Source organism: Symsagittifera roscoffensis, chromosome 9, assembly GCF_963678635.1.
Source record: "Symsagittifera roscoffensis chromosome 9, txSymRosc1.1, whole genome shotgun sequence".
Lineage (NCBI taxonomy): Eukaryota > Metazoa > Xenacoelomorpha > Acoela > Convolutidae > Symsagittifera > Symsagittifera roscoffensis.
In genome coordinates this window covers 16,012,501-16,032,713 of record NC_087070.1, presented here as the reverse complement: position 1 = coordinate 16,032,713, position 20,213 = coordinate 16,012,501, and the positions used below count along the sequence as shown (strand labels likewise).

Below are 20,213 nucleotides of genomic sequence, written 5' to 3'. Positions count from 1 at the left end.
ATAGAAACAGCTGAATTTTTTGGCTCTTTTTCAGTCCCCCTTTGCTTTTTCTGAAATTCGGTATTTGAAAGTGTATTTAAAACGACTTTATTTATTATAAACTACATTAAAACGTGTCAGCATGAACAGGTGAACAATTTTTTACGATGTTTTTTACATGCAAAATGCCGTGTGAATAATTTTTCACAGCAGCTTCATTTTGTAAGTTTACGAGGGGGCGTGAAACTGGGAAAGAGCCGATTTTTCAACTGATTCTGACTGGCACAAAGAAAACCCGTAAGGACTGAAATAGAATCAACTGAATTATCATATGAAAGCGTTTTTAGACATAATTCAGACTTTAAAAAGAAAAGTTTCCAAAAAAATGGTTTGACGAAAAATTTGATTTTGTAGGATTTTTTTAAAAGTTCTCATCTACTTTTGCAGATTAACTATCATCTGAACATTCTTTGCTTTTTGCACAGAGACCGGAAACAAACTACAGTCGTTAAAACTTATTCTGATGTTTCAAAATGGATCAACCTTTTTCTTGGTTTCGAAGTCTCCCTCACTGTAAACAAGTGCCATCATTTTCACTTTCAGGTCGTTGGCAGTCTCCAGCAACGTCTCCTGTCAAGAAAAAAAAACTAAATTGACTATGAAGCTGCAACGCAGTTTGAAACCATGTATTGATTTAATTTAATTAGGGAAGTTTCATAAGTTTGGTTAGGCGCGAATCACAATTTCTTTAATCTTTTGCAGGATTGGATCTAGAATTTTCTCGAGGGGGGGGGGGGGGGGGGGGGGTGGGAGGAGGGGGGACGGCATTTTTGAATTTTATAGGTCGACCAAATTAGGGCACTCCTAGAACACTATTAAGACAGTATTTTGACCAAAAAGATATCGCCGCAGGCCGAACGCTTTTTTTGGCGCGCGCTCCATTTCAAAATTAGAATATATTGGCACCAAAGGCGCTTTTGGAAAAATTTTACGGTTGGTTTGTCAAAAATGGATGTCACAGAATAGTTTCAAAGGGGTCCCTTTGGTTGGTGAGGGGGTCGAATACCTGAGGGAGTACGTCCGTCCCCTGTCGCTCTTCTAAATCCGCCCCTGATCTTCAGCAAAACCTTAACTTTCAATAGTAAGTTTTTCCATAAATGTAGTCGAATAAAAAAATTCTAGCTCGTTTTTTTTTCCTATTTGTAATGTTTATTTGGATCGTGTTTTTTATGGTTTTGTTATAGTCGTAAGTTTGGAAATTCAAAAAAGTTGTTAATAAGTTTTATTGTAGACAAACTGTTAGATATCAAATCGAAATCTTACTGCACTCTTTTATTTCAGATTCCATCGGAAATTAGAGATCGCAAGGTCAAGACAGCAGGTCCCTAGACAGAAAGAAGAATTGATAGCAGTTACATAAACTCAAACTGGTGTCTATCTAGAATAATTGATAGCACTTACATAAACTCAAAACTGGTCCCTATCTCATTCGGGCAACCAAAAATAAATTTTAGCGTAGATAAAATTTATCAACTTTATATTACTGTTTGGTATAGTTTAAATGTACTAGTTCAGTTTTAGTTTTCGTTGAGTTTTCTCATCCGCCAAACCTCTCTTAAGGTTTACTTTTCTCCTTTTTCTCTTCTTGTCAATTCCCTCATTTATGTTCTATGCGGTGGATCATAACCCCCCCCCATTTTGTCAACTCCGCGTCTCTGCCGTGTTGATTTCCGCGTCGCCGTTTCGTACTGATTTTTATTGCGTTTTTCACCGACGGATCGTGGTGAGTTCACACTAACCGACGGTACATCCTGTCCTTCGTTCGCCGCACCTATGGTTGGTTCCCTTCGTCCGATTTCCCACTCACTATTGTAGTCGTCGTCGTCGTCCTCGCTCTCATCCGCCGAGTATTCCACTATTCGCTGTTTTGTCGATTTTCTTGCATTTTCCATTGCAGTTCAGTCCTTCTCCGCTTTTCGCTTATACTTGTTTGATTCGCTTGAGGCCGGTGTACTACGTTTCTAGTCCGTCCAGGGGTGCACTCCTCGCTTCTATTCCCAATTAGGCTTTCTTCAGCCGCCTATCTAAAAGACACTCCACTCCGCCTTAGTAACGACCCTTTTTCCATTTGCACCGTATGTTTAGTCATTTTTTCAATTTTTAATTGCAAACGTTTATACCTCCTTGGGTCCTTTGGATCCGTCTTCCCGGTCCTCTGATACACCGTTGTTGAACTTGTTTTATGCTTTTTCAGCCATGTTGGGGTCTTGGGTGGGCTCAGTTCCTTGGGGTCCACAACTTCCGGAGCCTTGGGATCCGTTACCACGTCATCGTCCAAAATGATTGGAGCTTTCCTATTTTGAGGGGCGTACACTAAGTCATTTCTCTTCTCCCAATCTAGGGTAAGTTCAACTTCTGGGAGGTTTCCCGCCTTGTCTAAACAAGATAACTTTTGATTAACCACATTGTTCCAATTTAGGTTTTTCAATGACGGCTTTTTTGTTAAATTTCGCAGTGCCGTATTTGCTTCTCGACCATGGTATGCTTCGAACGGCGTTAGTTTAGTTTTAGAGTGTGGCACGAAACGTAATGCACTAAGCGCACGGGATATCATCTCCCCAAACTTGTAGTTTCTATTTTCCTGGAGATAAGTCAACACGTAATTTTTTATCGACCCAATAGTCCGTTCAACCATTCCTGTTGCGCGATGATCCTCAACCGGAGATTTAAGAAGTTCGATACCTTCGTAGTTACAGAAATTTTTAATTTCGTTAGAGAAAAACCCCGTGGCTTGATCCATGTGCAATTTCCTTGGATGTCCATGACTATTTATGTACTTCCTTAGGAACTTCAATACATTTTTTGATTTGTTGCTTGAACAAACATACGCCGACGGCCAATGCGAGAAAGTATCTACTGCTACAAGTACATATTTTTTTCGACCCCTAACATAGTTTACTGGACCCCAGAAGTCTAATTGGACCAAATCATTTGGTTCCTTAGGATCATACGTTTCCCCCATATCATTATTCGGAATGTCCGGTTTAAGGTTTTTTCCTGCTTCTAAGCAACTTTTGCAGTATTTGGCTGTGGCCGCGATATTTCGGTGCATAAGGGGAATCCACGCGTCCTTTGCGGCCGCGAACATCTTATCCCGCCCATGATGGTTATAATGGAGGCGATTCAGAATTGCTGATGATAGGTCCTTCGGTATTGCTAACCGGCCGTCCATCCACAGGAAATTCTCCCGTACTGCGAAATCGTTGTAATGCTGGGCGTAATATTGTCCTAATCTTGTAACAATCTCCTTTGCTCGTGGGTTCCTGTCTCTGATGTTGTCTCTGATGTTGTCTCGGATCAAAGCACGGTAACCGTCGGTTTCCGTGCTTTGAATATGCGTTGCGCCTCATCTCCGATATAAAGATACAAGCTAGATTTTAACTTTGTTTCCGAATCGAGGCGGTTTTTTCCCTTGACTTCTTCAGGTAACGCCGTGATAGCCACGGCATTTAAAGTACTCGCAAAATAGAAATCATCGGGATCAATGTCGTATTTTGCTATCATCCCCCAGTGAAATTATATTATCCACTCCTCCCAATATACTGGAGGTTCCGGCGTTCGTGTTTCCCAAAATGCTACTATATTTAATGGATTTTTCCTCCCTCCTTTTTTCTCTGCTGGCTGCGCCATGTTAAAGTCGTAAGTTTGGAAATTCAAAAAGGTTGTTAATAAGTTTTATTGTAGACAAACTGTTAGGCATCAAATCGAAATCTTACTGCACCCTTTTATTTCAGATTCTATCGGACATTAGAGATCGCAAGGTCAAGATAGCAGGTCCCCAGACAGAAAGAAGAATTGATAGCACTTACATAAACTCAAACTGGTGTCTATCTAGAATAATTGATAGCACTTACATAAACTCAAAACTGGTCCCTATCTCAGTTTTTCGAAAAATGTCTTACCTGTTGTGTAATTTCTTCGTTAGTCGCGCCCCCAAACATGCCATGTTTCCTTCCGATGTACTTCAAAATCGCCATGGACTGGGCAATCTTCACGTCCCCGTCTATCATCCAGGGTAAGTTGGGAAAATGTATCCCCAGATTATACTTATCCTGTTCAAACCACTCGGCGATGTTGTCGGGCTCGTAATATTTCCACTCATATGGCTCCTCCAGGTACTCTAGCAGCATTTTGATTGGCTCACCGAGCGCACGAGGCTTCCAGTAGCCGAATTTCATCACCATTTTGAGTATATGGTATCGTTTTAAACGCTGTTGAACCAGTTGAATAAACGATGATAAAGCTTATTAAAAGTTACTGATACAATCTCCAGTTCAGCCAAAATGATTAAGTCACCTTTGAACAGTGCGTGTAAATTATTGAGTAACTTAGAACGACTTTGCAATAAATGTGTAGAATCAGCCAGATTGTATTTTAATGTAAACAAATCTGCTGGTAACAAAACTTTGAATGTTCGAACTGCCTTTAACGTATGAGATGTCGTTTTTGGCAAAAAAAGTCATCAGAAAAGCGCTTTTCCATTTTTTCTAATAATTACATCCCACGCGCAATCTCATGAGCATACAAAAAAGTTTGATCACATTTTTTGAAGTTTTACAAAATAGGCAAAAAAGAAGGTTGGTTTTAGGCAATTTTTGGAAAGTTTTGACCAACAAGATTGCGTTTTTTGGCGCGCGCTTTCTCCTCCATTCATAACTATTATATATTGGCGCCGAATACGCCTTTAGTATAACTTTAATGTCGGTCGGCAAAATCTAGATAACCTGTAAAATTACCAGAGGGACCCTTCGGGTGGTCAGAGGTCAATATTACAAAGAAAAACTGGTAGGCGAGAGGGAGGGCGCTCTCCAGGCCTCCCTGAAATCGTAAGTCTCCTTTTTATCACACTAACACATTGTTTGGACGCCTCAACTCAATTTGGAACTATTTCTTAGCCCTATAATTTGCCACTTCACTGCGCGTTAACAGAAAACTGAAATTGTTGCGCAATCTAGTTTTTAAATTTGTAGTTTTTGGAGTCCCTGGAATTTTGCAAAAATTGATTGCAGTATAATAACCTTTCAATTTTGTGCTCAGACTGTCATATTTTTCAGACTGTAAAATGATCTGGTAAAATTTGATCAAATGGAAAATGTCTGCACATGTTTCACATGTCAGCATTACGAGGCCAAACTTTGCATTCTTAGCATTGTAAGCGGATTCAGAAACTGGCCAAAATCAGATTTGTTGCGGAATCCTCAACATTGCTACTTTTTAAAAATCTTCTCTGCTGTTTTGGTTTCCAAAAACAAATATCGTTTTGGATTCCACAAACAACAAGTCTTCGCGCAATCCGGAAAAGTTTGTGGAGTCACAAGCAAACAATAAGACAAGTGTTTATAAAAACAAGCTGTTTTGGAAATGGCAATCATGAGCGGAATCCGCAATTTTTGAGTGGAATCAGCAAATTGTTAGCGAAGTCCGCAAATTGTAAGTGGAATCCACAAACTGTAAGTCGAATCCACATATTGTTTGGGGATTACAGTTTTTTATCCATATGTGTATATGTAGTAGCGTTTTAAGTTATATCTGTATATACTAAGTGGCCACCAGCAAGTTCATTTTCAATTACTGCGTTGATCAGCTATCAGTTAAAATACCACATGTTCAATCTCAATTCCTGTCAAACAATCAACTTCGATCTCAATTCCTGTCAAACACCCTACTTCAATCTCAATTTCTGCCAGCTGAACAAACTGAAGTAAGCTAATTCCTCAGCTTAATTCAAAATAAAAACGATAATTTTAGCCTTGTACAAAAATTTGATGTAGTTGTTCATGTTTTGTTAATTTGAGCTGTAGTTGATCGCGTTTTGTTAGTTTTTATCTGCAAGAAGTTTCTTGGTAGAAATTATCATTCAATTGAATTAATTCATTCTTAATCCCTAAGAACAGTTTTGTCTGGCTAGCATCATTTTCAGACCATAATTTTCAATAAAAAAACGGCAAATTAAAAACGGTTATTTTAGAAAGTTCAAAAAAACCAAACAGTCATAACAATAAACAGTAAACAGTTTAGGTAGTTCAATGGAAGTCATAAGTATAAACATGGACGGCCTTAATATTTCGAAACACCTCTCGGTAGTTACCCTCGATGGCATATCTACCTTGGCATGCATTTATATGGCATCGGGTTGTGCTCATAAGGAAATCTCTTTGCTCTCTGAGATTTGATAAGAGTATCCATCTCACGTTAGTTTTAGATGGCAAAAATCCCATTTTTTCCAAAAGCACAGAATGCCAAGACTGATGGTATCCAAAAAGTCCTGAAGTTATGCCGCCCAAAATATCAGCAGCACACTGTGTGGATGATAAACTAATGGCCTTTCTGGATACTTGTGTAGCTGAAACCAATATGAGTATTTCTCCTAATTTTTTCCTTATCAAGCCAACGAACCTTTAATTTGCCGAAAACACTGCAAAAATTTGGCCAATTGGATGAGTGGTATCACTCAGATTGCAACTAATTATGTTCTAAAAACCAGGCACAAGTGAAGCAGTCAAAGTTTTTTCAAAACTCGAATTATAACAAACAGCTAACAAACAACAAAAATCTTCTTCAGCAAGCTGCTCCAATTCAGCGGGCATTCTCAGGAAAATTTTAGCATTTTCGATCTGTAACATGATTCTCCGTTCAACCAAACTTCAAATATTCCACTCGGAAGTTTTCTTCAGCGCGCAAGATAGTCAATTCTAGCTATAATCACAAACTTCAGAATCAATTGCGACCAGGTGAAATGCAGTATAAATTTCCAGAATATCAGGTGAAATCGACAAATAGATAAACAGTATATCAGGATATTGGACGTGATTAAAATGTGGATTAGTTACACAGTTGATTAATTACATGATAGTTTTACCTGCATTACACCGTTGTTGCATGGAGTGATTTTCAAAATGGTGACGTTTTCTTTCTGGCGAATCAAAATAGTCTGCGATTTTTCCTCCTCATTTGTTTTTTTTCGGGTCTAGGTTTCTCAGCATCATTGGATGTTATTCAACCGTCGGGCAGTGATTTTCCGACTCGTTTGCCTGATTCGGTATATGACTTGTTTTTCAAATCTGAGTTCCTAATTTATGAACAGCCACTGCCTGATAGTTCGTTTGCCGCAAAATCCTGAGGTTTGTCGACCAAATGAACTGTGCACTGGGACACAAAAGGGTCATCGATGATTACAATTTTTTTTTACACTCCCAGCATGTTCAAAAAAGACCATCGAGTCCTATTCAGCCATCTGGGGTTAAAAGATAGCTTCTTCTTTCTCGAACTTTTTCTGCTGATGTCACAACCGTCCTTGTGTTCTTGAAAGTTTCTTATATTCCAAGTTGCGAGTTTTTTTTTGTCTTCTTGAACGCTAAGTATGGCAATTCTCAGCCATTTAGACCATTTAATTTTTACGCATCAATCGCTGATTAATGATAAAAGTATTGCACTTTCCCATATGAAAATGACGGCATCAAGGACTTGTACTTTTTTTTTACTCGAAAATTGAATAGAATGGAGCATAAACTGTAAAAAAGATAGAACTGAGGAAAAATTTAATGAGTCAAATCAAATGAAACTTGGTGCAGGACTTATTGCTTCACTGATAAGGACTGCTTCACTGATAAGAAGTACATAGAAGCTGCAGTCGCTTGGTGTGATACAAAGTTAAAAGAGTGGAAAAATTATTAGACATCGGTGGACCTAATTTTGATAATCCAATTAGAACTGGTGTTATCGATTAAGATGGGTTTGGTGATAGTATCAGTGCACTCTAAATTTGATGGGAGCATTTGGCCGCTTAATTGAAATCAGTTCATCCTCGTCTTGTACTCACCATTAGTCGCAATAACTCATCGAATCATTTCATCCAGTGAAAACTTACTCAAGTGAACTGTTGAACGCCAAAAGATCATATTCAGTGCCTTCCACTTCCCCATGAAGAATGAAGTGCCCTCTAGTAACCCTGTGCCCCCGTAACAACTCGCCACAGCAGAGACATCATCATATGCTCCTCCGTCAACGTATGATCCCTTTGCGAGCACCCCCGCGACCTTTCGCCTCACCTATTCCACCGCAATTTGAGCAACCGCATACCCCTCTGCGACTTGTCCATACAGGCCCTCGATAGTACAGCAGTACCAGCAATATGCAAGCTACATGGATTGCAAATGTCAGCATCACAGTATCCGATTTCTCCATGGTCATCAGGAGTTCCTCATTGTCGGGAAACTGAAAGACCACCGCATGACCATGAGAGAATCCAAGAGCCCACGGAACTACCAGCGGACAAGCCCACGGAACCACTAGTCGACGAGCCCACGGAACCAAAAGCCCAGGGGCATGACGAGCCCACGGGAACAAGCCGCAAAATTTATCCTATAGAGCCAAAGAATATAGGGGAAACAGTAAGTTGAATAAATGTTTTCAAAAGAACGTATAAAAGCATAAACTATTAGTTTAGTGAACTAATTATCGGAACATTTTTTGAACTAAATATTAATTTTAGCAACCTCGAAAAACCTTCAGCAAAATATGTTTTTCCAGAGCACGAAAAGTCCTCAGTGCACGGCAAATCCTAGATTAGTCTAACTGCCCTTTCAGTTGGTTGAAACACGTTATGGTGCTAAAGTTGAGCAATAATTGTTCTTTTTTTTCAAGAAATCAATTCTCAATCGAGCTCAAACCTCTACTATTCATCAAATAAGGCGAGAAAAAACTCACAAAAATTAAATAAAAATTGACGAAGAGAAAACTTTTAAAGTAGAAGAGAAAACTTTTAAAAGATTCTGGGCCATGGCAGATCTTTGCTTTTTCAAAAAAAAAACAAATAAGCTTGGAAAACATAAGACAAATTGGAAATGCTCCTATCATAAACATAAACTTTATGCGTGTGCACAATTGCGATTTTCATACTCACTAGTTGTACTGCAACCCGAAGCAAACGGTCACATGGATGAATCACAATTCAAAAACATTCCAAATCAAGAAGCACTAATTTCCTTTTTAGGGAAATAAGTTTGACAATTTTTGCCTGTTCTTAAGATAGTTTCCTTTTTCAGCTATATTGAGACTTAGAAACATGAGTCTTGCCAGTAAAATTGTTTTAAGGCGATTTCAATGTTAATTTTTAAAGATGTTTTCTAGACTTGTTGTTTACTCTAGACTTGAAAATTGGGTGTTTTTTTTCGAAGAGTAGTGCTGGATTGAGTACACAGTCTGTTTGTGACGCTAACTAGTTTCACCCGAAAAGGTTATTCAATTTCTAAATCTGATAACGTAAAAATGTTTTTCTTGTCTCCAACAGATCTATAGAAGTACTTGAAATGCGATGGGCCATGAGATCATTCACGGAAGATAATTATCAAAGCAAAACTAAGAATAAGTGCACTTAAGAGCTACATAGCTTTAAATTGTAAAGGCCTCTATAGTACAATGGTTAACGTGCCGAATTTTTAATCCTCAGCTTGAAGAATCGGGGTTGAAGCATTACGAGTCCAAACTGTGCACTGGATAGGCGCACAATTTTGTGTCTGTATGTTCCTGGATTCCAGAGACAAGTCTTAGAACATGTTCCAAAACGTAAGTGGGTTCCATTTACAAAATTTCAGTGAATTCCGCGTACAAATACCTGTAACTTAAATTTTGTCGGCACATTGATTTTATTGCGGATTCTGCAACGAGCAATTTTAGGTTGTTGGTCCGGATTCCGCAAATGTAAGCGGATTCCGCAAATTTATGTGGATTCCGCAAATTTATGTGGATTCCGCTTACAGTTTGCGGATTCCGCTTACAATTTGCGGAATCCAGTTTTAATTTGTGGATTCGTCTTTTAATTTGCTGATTTTGTTTACAGTTGCGGATTCCGCGACAGTTTAATTTTACTAAACACATATATTATTATTTGTTCATGGATTTAACAAACTTGTTCCGGATTCCGCACATTTTGTTGCTTGTTTTTGGAGCAATTTTGAGCAACACAGTGTTTTAGCTATTTGGCCGTGGAATCCAAAACAGCAGAGAAGATCAAAGAAAAGATCAATTTTGCGGTTTCAGGGAAAAATCCGTTTTTTTCTGTTGCGGAATTCGCTTACAATTCTTAAAATGCACAGTTTGGCCTCGTTATGAGGTTTTTAAAAAGCAAAAAAAAACAATGGCTAATGCGGGTTAGGCTATTTTAACAAAAAAAGGCTTGAAAATCGAGTTGCAAGAAAAAATATGTTCGAACAAATGAATAGAAGTTTTTTGTATTTATGAAGTCTTAAAAAGATGAGTGAGCCCCTACTCTAACAAATATTTCTGATAACAATTGATTTTTCCATGCAATAAACTATTCCAAATTTAGTCGTTCAAAAAATCAATTTTTTTTATACTAGCTTCTTTCTTCTTATTTTTAGATTAAAATGAGATTTTAGCGCGAAATTGATTAAAAAAGAAAATAATCGATTAGATTATAATTATAATCGTACTTTCAGCAAACCTATAATTAGCTATAAGTGCCTATTATAGGTGTTAAAACGATTTATAATTCATTATAATGATAACCTTTTTGGTGACATTTTAATAAATTTTAATCAATTATAATTGATTATAATTTTTCCGAAAATCTCTTATAATCTTATACGATCTATTATAATCTAAAATAATTGATTACAGTCCCTTTTCGATCAAAATTTTATTTCACAAAAAAAAGTCAATTATAATGAAATGAAAACACCATAAAAATCAGTGAGATGTAAGAATCAGTAAGCCAGGAGCGGATCTAGGATTTTCGCGAGGGGGTCTTCTAAGCCCTAGGTTGACTAAATTGATTCCAAGCTCTTCCAAGGCATTAAAAAGACCCTGTTTTTGTCAATTTATGGCAGGCAAAATTTTTGAGAAATAAACGAACCAAAAAAGGTGTTTTTAGGCACTTTTTGGAAGCATTTGACCAAAAAATTGCTTTTTTCCGGCGAGCACCCCCGTCAAAATTAATATATTGTAGGCGCCGTTAAACAATTTTAGGGTCAGTAAGCCAAAAATGGATATCTCAAAAAAGTGGGGGGACTCCAAAATAGTGGGGGGAAAATGGGGAGACGTTCTGGGTCGGCATGGGGTCGAATCCCTGCGGGGGGTGGGGGTGTCGGCCCCCCGACGCCCCCTTCCTAAATCTGCTGGTGGCTATAAGTACAAAGTTACAGTTTCTTTTATTTCGATAACCAAACAAAATTAAAAAGAAATGAAGCGATGACGTTTGTTGAATAATAATGGATTATAATCCATTATAATCGCAGAGAGAACACTTGCGACCACTCTAACACACATGCACCGAAAAAATCATGTTGGACATTCCCAATTAGTCGATGGTCAAATGGGCCGACAAATTGCCCAGACTTCAAGGACTGAAGTGTAAATAACTGCTGTTGCTTCTTTATCAAAAACTTCGAAGAGTGACTCTATTTTTGTCTCATTTTTAGAACAAAAAAGCTAAAAAACCTATGTTCAAATTTTATAAAACTTTTCGATTGACATTCTTAAAAGATGTAAGACAAATTTCAAATGACAAACACATAAAAACAGCACTTAAAATCTAACAAAGTAGTATCTAGCCAATTTTTTAGTAACCTTGTAGAGCCTTCATTCCAACAATTTTGTGACACCAAACAAATTCCAGATAGTTTTCCACGATTGTTCAGAAAATCTTTTCAGAAAATTTTCGACTATTAAACTTATTTCCGTTTTCCCGTTTTTACAAAAACTTTCCCTGGCATTTTTCCTCTCTTTTTTTGTTGAATGAAAGCTACAACTGAAAACCGCTGTTTTTGTTCAGCCCGTTCGACCGCTCAAACTTAAGTTTTAATTTGAAATCGTATGATTAAAAGCATTCGACAAACAACAATCCAAAATTGTTCAAATGACTTGTGAAAATGCTAATGTAGATTTAGAAAACTTTTTGAGTAGGTAACGATCGAAATATGAAACACTTTTAAACCCATATTTCTCTTTTCAAAAAGGTCCCCTACCAATGTAGAAACTGTCTTCATTTGACGGTCCATGAGTGATGATATATATTTGGCCTATCATCATCTCTTTGTATTCGGCAAAACTACGAATGTAATTGCTGAGTTTGCAAAGAATGTTACTTTGCAGAAAGATGTTTGAAAAACCCCGGAAATAAAGTTTGTGACTGTCTGAGAAAACTTTCGAGCCGCTGTTCTTTAACTGTGGAGTCAACTAGTTTGGTTTGTTTCACGTCGTTATTGGTCAACCGTTCGTGAAGCGCTAAGTTTTCCCTTTTTCTTGCTTTACGACCTGCACTGATCGCCTTAAAACCGTTCCATTCACTGACAAAAGTTTGTGTTTTGGCTATTGGCGTTTTATCTTTAGGCGAAGAACTACCTCGGTATTAAGGCCATTAAAGAGTAGCAAATTTGTTTGCTGCAGAAAAGGTCCTATTCTTGGCATCAAAAATTCATGAAAGAAAACGTACCTTTTGCTAGCTTATTAAGGTAATAAAAGGAAATTTAATCCTCACAAAGACCTCATTGAGGAGCCGTTCATTAAAAGCGCGTGTTTTACGCAATCGTTTGGTCAAAAAAATGACTGACGAGGTTGTGGACAAAAAAGTGTTTTGTTGAAAGTTCGTTCAACGCGCGCCCCGTTTCAACATTCGTTCAACTCCCTTTCCGATGACTCAAGTAGTTTCAAAGCTTTGACGCGTACTTATTTTTTTACTCAGCATAGTCTAAAGTTTCCGTCCATAAGTTTGAGCGAAAAATTATCGCATTCAAAACGCTGTACACTTGCGCTTGCTATCTTGCGCAAACCCTTTTAGGTAGTGAAGATTAAGTGAGTATGTAACGGCACTTCTAAAAAAGAGTGAACGTCATGCTTCTCACAAGGATGAATCGAAAGCGGAAGATCTAGCATGGTCAGTTGAATCGACCAGTCTTACGAACTACTAAAAACTCGCGGGCGTAACATCGCATATCTTCGGAAAAGACAACGTCGTCCGATTTGCAAATTGTAGGGCCCTCTCCGGTAAATAAACCCGACAGCACGTGAAGCTTGATCCGGTTCTCGCTTTTTTTTGGAGCGGAAGATGTTAAGGCTATTAAACTGCGCTGGTAGAAATTCAGTACATTCAAAAGTCCGCCATAGTACTGAGGGTAGCATATGGGTTTGCCAAATCGTAGCGTGACGGCTAGATTCCAGCCGCGCTACGGATTTCTCTAAAAACATTGGCTAATGCTAATCAAGCTAGTTTAACTTTAAAAACGTTTTGGAAACCTGTTTGCATTAAAATTTATGGTTGAACAATCGAACGTGTACTACTTTTTTTCTGTAGAATTGGGCTTGAAAACGTAAATAAGCCAGGATTATGTCAAATAATTGTAGAAAAAAAAAACAATTTCTTTTTCCCGTGCAACTTTTTATTTTAATCTTCCATTAAATTTTTAACCGTTCGAGTTTCACGATGATTTTTATTGATTCGGTTTTACTGTTTTTATAGTTCAGCATAAAAGATTAGAACTGCAAAGTCTGCTTAACTCAATCTGCTTCTTTTGCCAAAATCTTTAATTACAGTTGGATTTCCGCTTGTAGTTTTTATACAGTGGCTGGCACATTTTTCATATACTTCTCTTTTTTTACTATACTGCGTGTTTCCGCATTTGAAAATTTTGAACAAAATTTGCGATTGCTACAAAAATTGGCATGAGATTTGATTTAATTCAGCTCTTTAAGCGGGCTCTTTTCCTCCCTCAAGTAACATAAGGAGCAATTTCATTGAATAACAAGGGTTTTTATAAGGTGAGTTTATGTCCGGGGTGGCTCACTCATAGATTAATTTCAGATAAGGAATCTTATTTTCGGCCAGATAGATTTGTGCATCTTCTTAGTCTAATACCAAACTTAATCTTACTCTTATATCTCCTAGTCTCAATATATCTAGAGTATATTGGTGCTTGCGAGTTAGATATCGGGAACTATCTTGAAGGAGAACAACTGTCTTCTAAGTTATATTTACTTTGTCCTGTTGCTGAAACTATGAATAATTTCAGCGTTACCAATAATTGTAAGTGTTAGTTATGAATCATGATGATTGGTTAGTTAGAAATATTTTATAGAGATAGTTTTATCAAAAATACAATTGGATATAAATACTAGTTTTAAACTGGTTCCAAAGTTTAAATACTAGTTTCAAACTGGTTCCAATACTAGTTTTAAACTGGTTTTAAGACTAGTCAGCATGCCAATTTTGCTAAGAAACCGGACAAAGTTAACTTACTGTTCAAATTATCCGACAGCTATGAAAATTTTTATTCGGACTAATTGAGCCAAAAACATATTTAATCGTGTAAAATCACTCGTTACACCATAAGAGGTTGTAAAGAGCGGGGGTTGTGAAAAAAAGAGCCCAAAGTTCATTAATGCCTTATAATTGATTTGTTCACAATTTAGTGCAGCACTTGCTGCAAAACATCAGAAACAAGAAACTAAGCAGGACCCATGTAGACTAGTTTTGATGCGTTTCGGCTTTAAACGCAGACCCTATGGGCTCTTTTTCCTTTCCCCTTACCTCGCATGAGTATCATTACTAAGGTGTAACCAGTTGTTTTAAAATGTTAGGTATGAAGACCAAATATGTTTATTATGGCATAATTAGTCCATATATCAGTTTTCATAGCAATCAGGCAATGAAAACAAAAACAATCGGCTCTTTTTCCTCCCCCCCCCCCCGCACATATGCATCAATTTTATGTTGTAGCGAGTGGTTTTCCAAGGTTAAGTATGAAGACCAAATATGTTTGCCACTGCCTAATTAGTCCGCATACGAATTTTTGTAACAATTCGATGATGTGAACAAAATTTGGCTCTTTTTCCTTTTCCCCCCACCTGCAAATATTCACTTTATCCGAATGTTACAAAAATTGGCATTTTTGGTCTTCATAATTAACCTTGTAAAACCCCTCGTTACATCATAAAATTGACGCTTATGTGAGGTGGGGGAAAAGGAAAAAGAGCCCAAAATTTTACTAGTAAAACTTCGCTGGTGGGGGCAAAAGGAAAAAGAGTCAAAAAAACATTTTAATAAAAAAATTTTGCAGGCGGGGAGAAGGAAAAAGAGCCGCTGTGGTAGAGGTGAAAAGGGGGCCTGTAGTATAATTGATTTTCCAAAAGCTTATTGTGGAAGCGAACCTTGATATGGTGGCACTTTTTCCTTTTCTCCCCACCTGCAAATTTTTTGAAGTAATTTTTCTGTTCAAATTGTCAGATTGTTATTAAATTTGGCAAACATATTTGGTCTTTATGCTCAACCTTGTGAAAGAACTCGTTACACCATGAATTCGATGATTATGTGAGGTGGGGGGGGGGGGGAAGATCCGTACCACAGCCCCGCCCGTCACAGTAGGATTTTAGTGTTAAGTGAGGCTTCATATTTCAAGGACTTTGGACTTTGAGGTAGGCGCTTTAATGGGAAGGAATCGCTGTGATTAATTAGCATTTAGCAGAATTATTATCCCAATGCACGTGCTTTTTTCTTTTTGGACGAGCTCAATTGGTGGGCTTTTTTCCAGTTTCTCATTCCCCTCGTAAGATAACAAATAAAAACTGTTTAAAAACTGTTCACGGCAGTTTGCATGTAAGATTATGAGGTTCTTACATATTGTAAAAATTAGTTCACCTGTTCTCGCTGACACGTTTTGTTACAGCTAAGATCGGCTCTTTTTCCTCTTCCCCCCCCCCCACCTGCAAATTTTTACATGTAAATTTGTTGACCACATTGTCCGATTGTAATGAAAATTTACATACAGACTAATAAAGCCACGACAAACATTTTTAGTCTTCATACCCAACCTCGTAAAACCACTCGTTACACATATATATTGAAGCTCGTGTGAGGTGGGGGGGGGGATCGTCAAAAGTAATTATAAATAGGCTTTCATATATCATCGCTTTTCAGAAAAATCTAAGGAGGGAACTGGAAAAGAGCCAATTCGTGTGGGCTAAACTTGGAATAAGTTTCAAAAAGAGTTCAACTGAGCAATAGTCAATTCCTGTTTTGGGATGGACCAAAAAAGCAAGGACTCCACACAGTGCGATGAAAATCTGAGTGAAGAAAATAGACCAGATCATGGACAATCAAAAGGAAGGGGATTTTCAGTTTTTGTTTCATCTGTATATTAAGTATTTCCAAAAAAAAAGAACTTTGGTTCTCTTCCAACTTCGTACCCCCTCCCCCCGCCGTAGTACTACGCAGGCAGTAACCTTGAAGCCTTCTAGCTTTGTAACGAAATAACACAATTATAATTTATGCCATTGTGACCATGTCACTGAGACCGATTGTTATTGCAACACATCTGAGCTATCGAGTGTGGTCTGTTCTAGAGCTCAGACTCAGCAGCAGAAGAATTTTCGATAAGATAATTCAATAAAACGGAAATACACCGTTTGATCAATACATTGTCTTACAAGTAACAGTTGAGTTCCTTGGATCATCATTATTAAAAAGTTATGGGCAATTGGAGCTTCCAAGCAACAACATCTTGATAGATTCCGAACAAAAAAAACTGCTCATTTCTACGGAAAACTAAAAAAATTTTTCCTGTATGGTGTAAGCCATTCGTAGCCTATTTTGAAGGAGCCTATTTTGAGTTTATCAAAAGATCACTTGGGGTGCTCAAATAACAAAACACGGGTTCTAAGTCAATTGCGGCTCCGGCATTCATGGGCTTCTCCGAGGACCATACAATGGGGGAACTGAACAGAGCAACAAGCCAAACTAGTAATGTAATTGTAATAAGCGGGGCCGTAACAATCCTACTGTCGACAGGTGCTATGCAAAGCAGCATATAAACTAGCAAAAAACGAGCCACAATTATGGTGTTTTCTCTGGAGTTGCACTAAATGCAATTTTAAATGGGTCCATGGATATTGTGATAGACCGTGGATGCACGAACCATATCATTCCCAAAGAATTCACGTTCAGGTCAATTTCTATGCTGTGAAAGTGCAATGTTTGTCACAAATGGGGATGGAACGCAACAGCGAGTACATGTTGATGGAGAAGTTTACCTCCCCTTCTATGATCGTAATAAAGTTAAGTACACGTTCAATCTTCAGCGCGCATTGTATGTGCCGAGCTTTAAATATCATTTGACAACTGTTTGACTTTTAGTTTAACAAGGCAACACAGTGAGATGTAACAAAATCGGCATATAAGTGTGGAACAACAGAAAGCTTATCTTATTGAAAGGGATAGTCTTTTTTGGTTTAAACATAGTACAAAAATGCCGAATATGTCGACCTTGTGTTTTGCTACGTTTGAAAAGTGATTTGTGAGAAAAAGAAGAAAATTGCAAGTAACGCTTTAAGAAGCATGGTTGCTTCCGGTTCATTGGTAACCTATTAACATACTACGTGTGTCGGAATGTAAGGTATCTACTTCTGATGTATCTAAGAACCCTCAAATAAGGGCAAGGCGAATGTTTGCGTTAATTTAGAGTGACATTTGTGTTTTTCTAGGAATCAGTGCATGCAAAAAAAACATGCAAATCATTTATTGCTGATTTTTCAAGATATGCAACAGTAGCCGATTCGTTTGAAAAAATAAAGTTTTTCTTAATACAGTGGTCCAACCGTGTAACGTTATTGGATTCACACTCAAATCTGATAATAGTGGGTAGAGTATTTCACGCAAATTTTCAAAAAATTTTGTTTGATAAAATCTGGTTTTATGAAATTGTATAGGATCGGGTTCTTTTTGTTTTTGTTTTGAGAATCTTTGTAAAAACATTTTTCACGTTTTTCAAAAATTTATTTTTTTTTCTCAAAAAAATCGACCGATTTTCAAAAAATGGTACAAATAGGAAGTCCCTAACACTCTGTGTGCCTGTATTATCCCCTAGTCTCTTTTTACTTTCACCGACTTTCTATAGCTTCCGGAAAAGTGTGCGGGGAGATCTTGTGACACATATTTTTTGATTTTCTCAAAAACTACCCATTCAAATCTGAAGTTTTGTTTTCAATGGTTAAAATGGTTGTGGAAAGCTTCCCTAAATTTGCGACTGCGCCCATTTTTTTAAAACAAAGATTTATGCCCACAGAAAAATCAAGTTTTTGCTTTTTGATTGTTTTTTGAAACTGTTTATTTTTCTCGAAAACTACCAGTGCATCAGCGTCTTCGGCCAGTTTTTTTATTCAAGGCAACAAGTAGTGAAAAAGCTTCATGCATAAAATGCTACGCCGTAAATCGCGCATCTAGTTTTTAAGAAAAAAAATATTGCACAGCAAAATACAAGTTCTTATTCTCCTCATCGAAACTGATACTGTTCTATATGCAAGGAGTCGTATAGTAACATCTGCTATTAATGATGATAAAACCCAGTGTACATCGTCTCAAAGTTTTTGGCTGCTTATGTTCATCAAAATTTGAACCCCACCAGCACAAGTTATTCAGATGAAATTGTTGAGAGCCCTCGTAAGAATCAATCAACTAATTATACCCATGACAGTAGATGCGGTGAGCCCAGTATTGTTTTTGAATTGCGCAACAGCAACGAAACAGATAATAGACACATCAAACAAGCCGAAACGCAACACATAGGAGATGCTGAATCTACCAGCTCAGTCTGTGAAGTACAACAAGCAACCAATTCTGATCTTAGAAGCCCTAAAGACGGACCTACGATGAGCGTTGTGGGAAGGCAGCACTCTTGACTCTTGACTCTTGATAGCAGAACGACGTACAAAAATTGTATTCCGGGTCTGGTAAGGTGTCATCGGAAACTGAGTCTACGATAAAAACCACACGCGGAGCAACTTACCAGTGGAGCCAAAACAAAGCTCAAGTCAAAAACTGCATCGCTAAAATAAATTAATAAGCACCAGAGGACAGAGACGTCGAAAACAGAGAAGAGCGAGGAGGAAAATATTTAAACACTACTGCAATCGCAGCCACGAGAGGCGTAGATAAAATACCCGAGTCATTGTTGCCAGAAATTTCAGTCAAATCTATCTTCGAAAGAAACTGAGTAAGAGTATTGACTGAACTGGGCCTTCAACTGGAACACATACTGAAAAAAAATGGAGGAAAAACCAAAATTCAAGAAAAAAGAAGGTAAAAATGAGTTGGGACGGGTGAATAACTCATAGAGTAATTTTAGATAAGGTACACCGTCTGCTCGTCACGCTATCTTATTTTCGGCCGGATAGATTCGTGCAACTTCTTAGTCTAATACCGATCTTAATCTTACTCTTATATCTCTAAGTCTCAATAGATCTAGAGTAAACTGGTTTGTTACGAATTGGTCTCTTAGAAAAGGGAACTAAGCTGTAAGTTAAATTCAGAATGCTCTGGTGCTGAAACTACAAGTAGTTTCAGCATTTACAAATAATGGGTTGTTAGTTAGATGGAGTATGATTGGTTAGTCTTCAATATTTTTTAGCCATAAAATATCTAGTTTATAACCAATAAAAATATAAAGTTTGGATCAGGTTCCACCCATCCGGGGTTTACAGAGTTTTTGTTGCTTTGACTTTTTTTTGTAGTAGAGTATGGATGATTGATCGTTCGTGTTTCGCGAGCATCATTTTTATTCCATTCTTGGAGGAGGAAGCTCCAGGAAACTGGAATAGTAGATTTCATCTTGTCCTTCAATGATGACAAAGATCGTTAACAAAATCAATCTGAATTCAAGATGGTTTGTTATGATCGTCTGTTCTTGATTTGTGTGGAGAACTATAATTCGATCTGAATTGGGAATGGCGTGAAGCTCGAGTTTGGAGGGAATGTCCTGTAACTCGGATCTGTACGTATACTTGAACATCGAGGTGATCATTGGTATGTTTCAATGAAGTCCTTTGCTTCGGAGTCAAGTCGTACTTTAAATCCTTTGAGTTCTGGTTGTGAGCGGCATATCGCTTGTGTTCAGTCATTCTGTAGGTTATTCGTGATGAGGTCGTCTTAGCTGCTTGATGCTCGTCTTCGTGATTGTGTATGATCTATATTACTCCAATATATATTTTACATAAATAATTGTTTAGTTAGTCCTTCTTTTAGTTATGGTTTTTTATTAGTTTTTATCGCAAAAGTTTTTTTTAGTTCAGGTATTTTTAAAAAAGTTTCTCACACTTGAGTACTTTTTGTCAAAAATAAGGAGTGTGTCACAAAGCGTGGATTCTAGCACGGTGGGTTAGGCCGGCTATTA

The 20,213-nt window shown here is 37.6% G+C and overlaps 3 protein-coding genes across 6 annotated transcripts in view; 1 reads left to right on the top strand and 2 right to left on the bottom strand.

The window, feature by feature from the left end:
• Nucleotides 1–4,424, bottom strand: part of LOC134854251 (glutathione S-transferase Mu 6-like) — a 6,776-nt gene extending 2,352 nt beyond the window's left edge. The window contains exons 1-2 of the mRNA XM_063870434.1: nt 3,942–4,424; nt 523–609 (exon numbers count right to left, since the gene is read on the bottom strand). Coding sequence (XP_063726504.1) covers nt 523–609; nt 3,942–4,223 — 369 coding nt within the window. The 5' untranslated portion in view covers nt 4,224–4,424. The remainder of the gene's footprint in view (nt 1–522; nt 610–3,941) is intronic.
• The window catches only part of LOC134854909 (dynein intermediate chain 2, ciliary-like), a 512,182-nt gene that overhangs the window by 337,051 nt on the left and 154,918 nt on the right, over nt 1–20,213 (top strand). The gene's annotated exons all lie outside the window — the stretch shown is intronic.
• Nucleotides 1–20,213, bottom strand: part of LOC134854908 (protein arginine N-methyltransferase 5-like) — a 568,964-nt gene that overhangs the window by 497,066 nt on the left and 51,685 nt on the right. The window lies entirely within an intron of this gene.